Source organism: Acipenser ruthenus, chromosome 2 (assembly GCF_902713425.1).
Source record: "Acipenser ruthenus chromosome 2, fAciRut3.2 maternal haplotype, whole genome shotgun sequence".
NCBI lineage: Eukaryota > Metazoa > Chordata > Actinopteri > Acipenseriformes > Acipenseridae > Acipenser > Acipenser ruthenus.
The window spans coordinates 71,399,583-71,410,850 of NC_081190.1; the positions used below are offsets into that span (position 1 = coordinate 71,399,583).

At 39.2% G+C, this 11,268-nt stretch overlaps 1 protein-coding gene across 6 annotated transcripts in view; it reads left to right on the forward strand.

Annotated features, from left to right (window-relative positions):
* Window positions 1-10,955, forward strand: part of LOC117409230 (nephronectin-like) — a 60,257-nt gene extending 49,302 nt beyond the window's left edge. For all 6 annotated transcript variants that reach the window (XM_034014922.3, XM_034014923.3, XM_034907640.2 and 3 more), the window contains 4 exons: window positions 873-962; window positions 7,525-7,623; window positions 8,828-9,087; window positions 9,633-10,955. In XM_034014922.3, coding sequence (XP_033870813.1) covers window positions 873-962; window positions 7,525-7,623; window positions 8,828-9,087; window positions 9,633-9,743 — 560 coding nt within the window. In that variant the 3' untranslated portion in view covers window positions 9,744-10,955. The remainder of the gene's footprint in view (window positions 1-872; window positions 963-7,524; window positions 7,624-8,827; window positions 9,088-9,632) is intronic.
* Window positions 10,956-11,268: the final 313 nt, after the last annotated feature.

The following is an 11,268-nucleotide window of genomic DNA, read 5'->3' on the forward strand; positions in this document are numbered from 1 at the left end:
CAGCGTAAGCGATTGCACCTTGAAAAAACTTCAACTGCTTCAAAATTCTGCAGCTAGAGTTTTTACAAGGACAAAATAATCTGTTTTGCAGTTAATAATGTTAATACAACACTTAAATTTAGTTTGGCACAGGATGACTTCTTTGTTTTTAAGACTTTTTTGTTATTCGGCATGGAGTCTGTTCAACTGCAAGATTTTTTACATTCTTACATTGCAAGCATACACAATTAAAAACAGAGCATTGCTATGTTATTACTAATGTTTTGTTAATCCAAAGCTGTGTCTCATTAGCCTGAAGACTATGTTGTTTTCTCAAATACATGTAGTATATAGTGGGTAGTGAAGTTTAGAAAGTGGGTGGAAGACAAAGTGAAATATCCACTAGTATTTACCATAGTTTACCCTGATTTGCCATGTTTAATAATATGCTTTACCATACCTTGCTTTTCTTTACAATGCTTACCAATGCTTTACCATGTTGCTATGCTTTTACTATGTTAAGCTTTTCCAAGGAAGGATACTCCAGTTAAGCAGTCTTGGGTATTCCTCAGTTTAATTTTTGTATGACTTTTTACTATATAAGATACTGAAACTATATATTTAGTTACTGTACGGGTGTTATTTTGTAATGTTACTCCAAGTAGTGGTGAATGAGTTCAGAAGCTGGTACCATATTTCAGTATTTTAATGACAAAATTCCTCTCTTTTCATCGCCTTTTATACTTGATCCAGGTATTAAAGACACTAATCCTGCATGCTGAAGTTTCAAATGCTCCAGGGCTGTCTCTTTCTCTGTCTTAAAACTAATTATATGTTTAGTGACCTGATCATTCCTTAACTGCTGCCTCTAATGATGTGCTATTGGTTTTCAGTTCCTCGGAACCCTGGAGAGAACAATATCATAATTGGAAGCATCGAACTGGGAGAGACTGCCGATGGGGAGGAAGCCAGAGACGATTCAGGTACAGCAGGTTTATAAGTAGGCTGTCTGGAGGAGCAATCCATTTAAATACCTTAAACGTGGGCCGCCTGTTAAAAAACATCTTCATACCAAATACAAAAAAAAAAACTTGATGTTATCACAGCTGTCAGTTTCAGAGGTCTCCATCAGTGTCTCACATAGAGCAAGACAGAGTCAACCCGCTTCCGACCCAGACCCGCTACTACAGGACCCGACCCAAACCTTCAACCCACTGCAACAGCGTCTTCTTACCCCCGGCCCGACCCGCTTTAATTAGACCTGCAACCCAACCCGAACCCGCAAGTGTTTGTCCTTTACCTACTGCCTGTCTCGAATGACTCTCTCACACTCTCACATTCACACACAGATATCTCTACCATTCTCCACAGATTGAGTTTATACAATAGGCTATACAGCGTGGTAGCTTTCTCTAGTGGTCTGGATATATTTTAACATTGTAACATATTAACTATCTCTACTTACTTTACTATAAAATACATTCCTTCCATGCCACCAGCCACATGTTCATTATTTTCACTACATGATATAAACCCTGTGCTATCTTATGTTTCACCTCGTCCACAGACATTTTTAATATCACCAAGCAGACGTGATAAAAGGATCTTGTGATGTATCAAACAAGCAGCAATACAAACTGAGAATACTGCTTAGTCAGCTGACTCCTCCCTAATCGCCTCCTGCTTTAGTGCAGAAAATACTAGTACATTTACCTTCTAATACATTATTTGGGAAAGGGTTACAGACGAGTACGCTGAAAGGACAGAAAACGTTTTTGGTGATTCCAATTCAAACCCGAAAATTACTTTTTTTGACCGAACCGCAACTGCAAAAAAGTTCACATTTCGACCAGAACCCGCGAGTAACCGACCTGATGCAGGACTCTGGAGCAAGGCCCTACCCAGTGCAGTACAGGGTGTGTCATGCTGGTTCTCAGTTGGTGATCATGGCTGAGGGCCCACAAGGAGTGTCTATTTGGTCTTTGCACTCCCATGAACTAAGGAAAAAAATCACCAGGGGTTGGTTTGCCTCACTGCTGTTTAGGTACAAAATAAGGCCAGACAGAGACCAGTCAAGCTGAATCCTCACGTCCAGGGTTCCTCCTGAATCAGTGTGTAGGTTTCAGTGTTGACAAGACAAGATAGGTAAAAAAAAATAATTGTAAACTTGGTTGCTTTTTTGCAAGGAGAATCCACCCCTAACCAAGACGTCATCAGCAAGCGCATAAAAGCTCTGTGTGTTATTCTTCCATGTCGCTTCTTTTTGTTTCGGCCGCTCAGTCAAGCGCTGGGAGGCCGAAACGGGAGTCGACCACTTAGAGCCTGGAGGAAGGGCTGCCCTCAGCCATGGATTCCCTGAGGTTTCCCCCTAAAAAAAAAAATATATATATATATATATACAGTGCCTTGCGAAAGTATTCGGCCCCCTTGAACTTTGCGACCTTTTGCCACATTTCAGGCTTCAAACATAAAGATATGAAACTGTAATTTTTTGTGAAGAATCAACAACAAGTGGGACACAATCATGAAGTGGAACGAAATTTATTGGATATTTCAAACTTTTTTAACAAATAAAAAACTGAAAAATTGGGCGTGCAAAATTATTCAGCCCCCTTAAGTTAATACTTTGTAGCGCCACCTTTTGCTGCGATTACAGCTGTAAGTTGCTTGGGGTATGTCTCTATCAGTTTTGCACATCGAGAGACTGAAATTTTTGCCCATTCCTCCTTGCAAAACAGCTCGAGCTCAGTGAGGTTGGATGGAGAGCATTTGTGAACAGCAGTTTTCAGTTCTTTCCACAGATTCTTGATTGGATTCAGGTCTGGACTTTGACTTGGCCATTCTAACACCTGGATATGTTTATTTGTGAACCATTCCATTGTAGATTTTGCTTTATGTTTTGGATCATTGTCTTGTTGGAAGACAAATCTCCGTCCCAGTCTCAGGTCTTTTGCAGACTCCATCAGGTTTTCTTCCAGAATGGTCCTGTATTTGGCTCCATCCATCTTCCCATCAATTTTAACCATCTTCCCTGTCCCTGCTGAAGAAAAGCAGGCCCAAACCATGATGCTGCCACCACCATGTTTGACAGTGGGGATGGTGTGTTCAGGGTGATGAGCTGTGTTGCTTTTACGCCAAACATAACGTTTTGCATTGTTGCCAAAAAGTTTGATTTTGGTTTCATCTGACCAGAGCACCTTCTTCCACATGTTTGGTGTGTCTCCCAGGTGGCTTGTGGCAAACTGTAAATGACACTTTTTATGGATATCTTTAAGAAATGGCTTTCTTCTTGCCACTCTTCCATAAAGGCCAGATTTGTGCAGTATACGACTGATTGTTGTCCTATGGACAGAGTCTCCCACCTCAGCTGTAGATCTCTGCAGTTCATCCAGAGTGATCATGGGCCTCTTGGCTGCATCTCTGATCAGTCTTCTCCTTGTATGAGCTGAAAGTTTAGAGGGACGGCCAGGTCTTGGTAGATTTGCAGTGGTCTGATACTCCTTCCATTTCAATATTATCGCTTGCACAGTGCTCCTTGGGATGTTTAAAGCTTGGGAAATCTTTTTGTATCCAAATCCGGCTTTAAACTTCTCCACAACAGTATCTCGGACCTGCCTGGTGTGTTCCTTGTTCTTCATGATGCTCTCTGCGCTTTAAACGGACCTCTGAGACTATCACAGTGCAGGTGCATTTATACGGAGACTTGATTACACACAGGTGGATTCTATTTATCATCATTAGTCATTTAGGTCAACATTGGATCATTCAGAGATCCTCACTGAACTTCTGGAGAGAGTTTGCTGCACTGAAAGTAAAGGGGCTGAATAATTTTGCACGCCCAATTTTTCAGTTTTTTATTTGTTAAAAAAGTTTGAAATATCCAATAAATTTCGTTCCACTTCATGATTGTGTCCCACTTGTTGTTGATTCTTCACAAAAAATTACAGTTTCATATCTTTATGTTTGAAGCCTGAAATGTGGCAAAAGGTCGCAAAGTTCAAGGGGGCCGAATACTTTCGCAAGGCACTGTATATATATATATATATATATATATATATATATATATATATATATATATATATATATATATACTGTATATATGAGTAGGGGGGGTTTCCTTCCCTGAGTGCTGAGAGGTCGTGTTTAGTTCTGTGAGGTACGTGGTCAGCCTGGAGAGGCTGGACTCTTTCCCCCAGCGCAGTCATGCTCTGGGGGACGGGCCGTGTCTCAGCTGCTCATTTTAATCAATTTTTCAATATTTGGTGGGGGAGGTGACCATAGCCACTTCCTATCTGCGGCACTGGGATGCATGTAACCGCTGATGATTTTCCATCCGGCCTCGCACAGGTAGCCGTCGGGCACCCACGGACGAGGCCTCCGGCTAAATTTAGCTTTCACGCGTCATCTGCAATTGCAATCATTCATCAATGCGGCTTTTCTGTGCTAAAAATACCTGTCAGTTTCTCAAAATGCCTCTCTGGCCTACAGTATGATATATGTTTTACTTTGTTGCCATGCTACACAACAGAACACTGTTGATAGTGCCATACATACCGGCCTCAGAAATGTAATTTACAGTAGCCATTCTCAGCTGAGTTGATTGGGGTTGGACATGTGATGAATGCCTTATCTGTGCACAGTTGATCACTCTTAACATGAAGTCTTTTAACAATATTGCACCACTAATTTAGATATTTTATATTCAGCTAGTCAACATCACTAACAAGGTGCTACAAGTAGCTGCTGAATTAGTGTTGTTTTAGTGCAGTGTTTCATTGCTGCAGTATTGCACCACTGTATGAACTGACTTTTAAAAATGGCCTGTAACACATTCTACAGCAGTCTCCGGCCGACCTTCCTCTGAACGTAATGAATCCCTTATCATTACATGTGGTTTCTTTCTGAACACAGATTCAGCTTATTACCTGGAAATTACAAAACATTTTAAAGGCAGCTTAACTTCTTGGCATGGAAAGAAACCATATGAAAGCCTTTTCTTTTTTTTTTATAAATGTAAGTCGGTTCTCTTGAAGTGTATTCATTCTTGTTGTTAAGTTGCTAAATAACACATAATAAGCTGATCTGGACATTATAAATGATTTCATTTGGCCTGTGTTTATTTTGGCACAATACTTTTAATCAAAACATGAAAAGAGCATCTTTTAAAAACAAGATTTGGCACACGTCTTGTAAAAGTGTTCTTGGGAATAACTAAAAAATATGGAAAATATTATGAATTAGGTTCAGTACACATAGATTAACATGTGTTGTCATTACCATAAACTGAATAATTTGTGTGCTATCAGTGAATTGGGGCCAAAATAAATCACTCTAAACAGCATTTCTTAAAAAAAAGTAAACATTTAAAGACACAGAGACAACCACTTATTTCAAACTAACTAAACTTGCTGTATGCAGCTCATCTGATTGAATTCTTTGTGTCTATTCTGTTTATATTATACTTACTGAATTACATAAATTACCAACCCCCTCTTTGGAGTACAATAATTCTCTTCCTAAGGGAAAGGCTTGGAATGATTCCACCATCCCTTTCTTTAGTGGCTCAGGCAGCTCAGCAATGAGTGGATAAACTAAAGACCTAGAGGCTAATTTTCACATTTAGATTTTGTATTTTGTTGCATGAACATCGCACATTGAACATATTGTTTATAAATGTTTACAACTGGTTGCATAAAAATGGCCTCCTGAGTCATTGTCTTTAGTCTTAAGGCCAAACCTTTCTTTCTTATACTGTTTTTCATCTACCTCATAATGTAACCTAATTGGTATTCCTGTAATAGTAAATTAGATTTACAGACGTGCTCAAATTCGTTGGTACCCCTCCACAAAAAACGAAGAATGCACAATTTTCTCTGAAATAACTTGAAACTGACAAAAGTAATTGGCATTCACCATTGTTTATTCCATATTTAATAGAAATCAGACTTTGCTTTTGATTTTTTATTCAACATAATATTGTAAATAATAAAACAAATGAAAATGGCATGGACAAAAATGATGGGACCGCTAACCTAATATTTTGTTGCACAACCTTTAGAGGCAATCACTGCAATCAAACGTTTTCTGTAGCTCTCAATGAGACTTCTGCACATGTTAACAGGTAGTTTGACTCACTCTTCCTGAGCAAACTGCTCCAGCTGTCTCAGGTTTGATGGGTGCCTTCTCCAGACTGCAAGTTTCAGCTCTTTCCATAGATGTTCGATAGGATTCAGATCAGGACTCATAGAAGGCCACTTCAGAATAGTCCAATGTTTTGTTCTTATCCATTCTTGGGTGCTTTTAGCTGTGTTGGGTCATTATCCTGTTGGAGGACCCATGACCTGCGACTGAGACAGAGCTTTCTGACACTGGGCAGTACGTTTTGCTCCAGAATGCCTTGATAGTCTTGAGATTTCATTGTGCTCTGCACAGATTCAAGGCACCCTGTGCCAGGCGCAGCAAAGCAGCCCCAAAACATAACTGAGCCTCCTCCATGTTTCACTGTAGGTATGGTGTTCTTTTCTTTGAAAGCTTCATTTTTTCATCTGTGAACATAGAGCTGATGTGACTTGCCAAAAAGCTCCAGTTTTGACTCATCTGTCCAAAGGACATTCTCCCAGAAGGATTGTGGCTTGTCAATATGCATTTTAGCAAATTCCAGTCTGGCTTTTTTATGTTTTTCTGTCAAAAGTGGAGTCCTCCTGGGTCTTCTTCCATGGAGCCCACTTTCACTCAAAAAGCGATTGATGGTGCGATCAGAAACTGACGTACCTTTACCTTGGAGTTCAGCTTGTATCTCTTTGGCAGTTATCCTTGGTTCTTTTTCTACCATTCGCACTATCCTTCTGTTCAATCTGGGGTCGATTTTCCTCTTGCGGCCGCGCCCAGGGAGGGTGGCTACAGTTCCATGGACCTTAAACTTCTTAATAATATTTGCAACTGTTGTCACAGGAACATCAAGCTGCTTGGAGATGGTCTTGTAGCCTTTACCTTTACCATGCTTGTCTATTATTTTCTTTCTGATCTCCTCAGACAACTCTCTCCTTTGCTTTCTCTGGTCCATGTTCAGTGTGGTGCACACAATGATACCAAACAGCACAGTGACTACTTTTCTCCATTTAAATAGGCTGAATGACTGATTACAAGATTGGAGACATGTGTGATACTAATTAAAGAAACTAATTAGTTTGAAATATCACTATAATCCAATTATTTATTATCTTTTCTAAGGGGTACCAACAAATGTGTCCAGGCCATTTTAGAATATCTTTGTAGAATAAGCAATAATTCATCTCTTTTCACAGCTTCTTTGCTTTATTCTATGACATACCAAAGGCATGCAAATATACATGATAAAATAGCTTTTAATTTCATCACTTTTCAGGAGGCATGAAGCATTATTTCAATGAGCTGTAAGGGTACCAACAAATTTGAGCACGTCTGTATATAGCATTTTTGGCTTCAGTGGGCCCAAATGTTCTCCTTAAGTATCTTAGTATGTACTTGAACATCATCATAATGCCCATTTTGTCACTGCTTTTCCAGATGTTATTTTGCACAGTTGTAGCTTTGACCATGGTCTGTGTGGATGGCTCAGGGACAGAGAAAGTGACCTACACTGGGAAACAACCTCAGATGCTGCAGGTAACAGCCGTCACACCTCCCAGCAATTATATTTCTCCTTTACCTACGTGGTTAAAAAATGTCACGTATATATTTATGAAGGTACCATCAGACAACATAGTGTGGAGTAGTGGTTAGGGCTCTGGACTCTTGACTGGATGGTTGTGGGTTCAATCCCAGGTGGGGGACATTGCTGCTGTACCCTTGAGCAAGGTACTTTACCTAGATTGCTCCAGTAAAAAAAAAAAAAAAAACACTGTATAAATGGGTATCTTGTAACAATTGTAAGTCACCCTGGATAAGGGCATCTGTTAAGAAATAAATAATAATAATATAAGTATTTAATTCATGCCTCAGTAAGAACGGTTAGTAAAACTCTGGAACATAGAAAAACAATTAATTGTTTACTTATATCAAAATGCTTGCATGTAATAAATACAGTGACAGAATTCTGTAATTGCATCAAGGACTTGAACTGGAAGGTCAAACATTTCTGCACATCTCTAAAAGTTAGACACACTGTTAAAAGCTACTAAATGAAACTTGCCATTGCAAGGCAGTGGATGTGTACAGTAGCTTGTTTTTTTTCCCATACCCCCTCCACAGCTGTGAGCAGACATAGGTTAAGTGACACACATGCCACAGTCCCAAACAAGCATCTGTGCAATTCCTTTCTTTTAGCTGAGCCTTAAGCCGTGACTGAAAGGAATGTAAGAGCAGGTCACCATACTCTGATCCAAGTCTGCCTAGCGTGTGTAATACAGCAGCGAGAAACTAAACACATAGGAGGGGGGGGACATACAGGGAGGAACTGGGCTGTTTAAAGTTCAACGTTAGTGCTGAGCTAAGGTCTGCAACGAAACAGCCCACGCTCACTACTTCACTAGCAAAAACATGGAATTCTTGTGTCTGTGACTAGAGGGTGGATTCAACCAAAACATACAATACAGTTTTATGACCCTTGTCATTTCCCTGTTCAATTGCACCTTTCTGCCTTCCTGTGCAGTATTTTAGGTTTCTTTTCAGCTCATTACAGGAGTTAATATACAATAATAGGCTAGCCCTGTTAGTGTAATTTAGATTACAGGGTGCAAGGCTCTTTGGATGTTTTTTTTGTTTTGTTTTGTTTTGTTTAAATAAAAGTTGCCTGGCCCTTCTGCACTGCTATGGAACAACTTTTCACTGCAGAACCATCATCTTGATTGTTCATTTTTCTCTTATTCAGGTGGAAAATACTTGACGATTCCTGAAGTTTTTGGTAAGCGAGGTGGAAGAGCAGCCCTGTTGGCTCTTCCTCTGGGGCAGTCCGTGGACTCGGGGGAGCTTTGCCTCTCGTTCAGACACAAGCTGTCGGGGCAGCACTCCGGTTCCATGCAGGTGTACGTGAAGAGGAACGGGGCACACGGCCCCGCAGTGTGGGGCAGGACTGGTGGGCATGGCTGGAGGCACACCCAGATCACATTGTGGGGGGCTGGCTTGCAGAGTGTGAGTATTTTCAACATATTGTTCTTTTTCTCTTTATTTACACTTAAGTACTTTATTTGAGTTATTACTGTATCAGGAGCAATGAAATATCATGTATATATATTTTTTTTTTCATTGGCATTGTTTTCATATTGTTTTTTAAATATCTTAGTACCCAGTTTTAAAGTGGGTTAAGAGGCACAGAGTACTTTTAGATGTTTACTTATAGAGAGAAGTGATAATACATAATGTTATCTAAAATATTTATGGAGATTAGAGTACATACTGTATAACTTCTAAACTCCTCTAGGATTACTTAGGAATAATAGGGTTACCACCAGAAATTCCTTACAAAAGTTGAAAAGGTCTGACCTGGGTGTAACCCCAGGATTTGGAAATTAGAGCAGTGGCGCTTACTGTACATGGGAATTCTAACTGTCACACAGTGTTACACTTCGACGGCCAGTACATTTTCATTAACCATTAACCTGAAAACCTCTAAAATGTGCTAGAATCCAGTTCTTACCAAAGGCCTTACTTTATTTGTCATTTTGTTTGGTTTTCAGATCATCTTGAAAGGTGAGCGATTGAGTGAGAGGCTCGGAGAGATCGGCCTGGACGATGTTAGTCTGAGAAGAGGGTCCTGCTCTGGGGAACACACTCTGAGGAGACATTAACACAATGCAGAAAACTGGAGCGGACTCCACTCACCAGCTCCACTACCAGGAGACTGAGCTCCAGGGGAAAATGCAGCCTTGTCAGAGCAATTCCAGTGACTCGAGCCTCTCAAAATAAGAGATTCATCAAGGGCAAGGGAAAACTTTGCCAGAACTGGGGAGTTTCTATTTTAACTTCCTCCCCTTTCTCGTATGTGAATCCTGGACGTAATGGCCGCATGATCCATTAATGCTGAGGACTGCAGTCCTCAAACTGAAGCCATCTCTTACTTAAGAAGCTTAGCCAAGCCTTGCTTACCCAAACACAGTGGATTCTGTTGTGTTGTGCATGTCATGTATTTACATCAAGCAGTTACTGTATGCTTTGTAAAATTAGTATTTACATGTTTTTCCCCAGTGCTTTGCATACTATTTTCACCCCGCTTATAAACAGTATATGTATATTTTTAAGACATCAGATTTAGTTTAACCTCTAAGGGTTGTGTCGTCTCCAGTTAAGAAATGTTTGCTTTGCATTGATATTGTTATGACTGTCTAATATTATCAAACAAAAGTATAGTACTGTATTATTACTGCCATTTTAAAATATTGATTGCACTTCTATGTATTTTATTAGCATATTAGATTTGTTCTGCCCCCTTAGAATGTTAAATGGGCACATTGGTGCTATTTTATTATACTGATAAATGTATTGATTTATTTTCATGTTAAACCTATTTAAAAAAAATACTAATTAAGCCATTTTTGTTTAACTCCTATACACTGGTCAAACATTATGTCTGCATATTTAGACATATTAGGTAACATATCATGTTTTTCATAAACAGCAGTAAAAGATTAAAACAAACATGTAATTAATATTCCTTGGTAACATTCAGACTATAGATATTATACAGTCGTTTTCAAATTGCACCATTTCTTATAGTCTTTAACCACTAAGACTAAAACCAATGTAAACCTCTTATGAAATAGGATGACGTAGCAAGTGCCTTGGCATTTAACTAGTTAATGGATTACAGTATATTAATTTAAAGTGCCAGGAGAATATTGCTTGTTTATGACTTTATAGCAAGCTGTCACCATGGTCCAACACACAGCACACACAGGCAAAGTAATACCACTTTTTTTTATGTTGAGATATTAATGGGAATTTGACAAAAGTGTAAACTGTCAAAAAGGAAATCATCACATTAAACCAAAGTGTGAAAACTATCTACAGTACTGTGCTGAATTTATAATGTATACCTTTCACTGTACACTCTGTGTACAATCTTCAGAAATTGATATATTTGCCATTTTTGGTAGTGTTGTTAAATCTTGTGTTCGTTTTGGAACAAAGTAACCCCTGAATCAACTGATCATGTGATGCTTATCACCAGATATCACAAGACATTTTAAACAAAATTAAATATTCAATTTTCATATAGTGATTTAAATTGGGATTTTTATTATTACATTTTTGAGATGGTCACAGCACCCTTAATTTATACAGATTGCAGGAAAGCTTTGGGAAGTGTAACACATG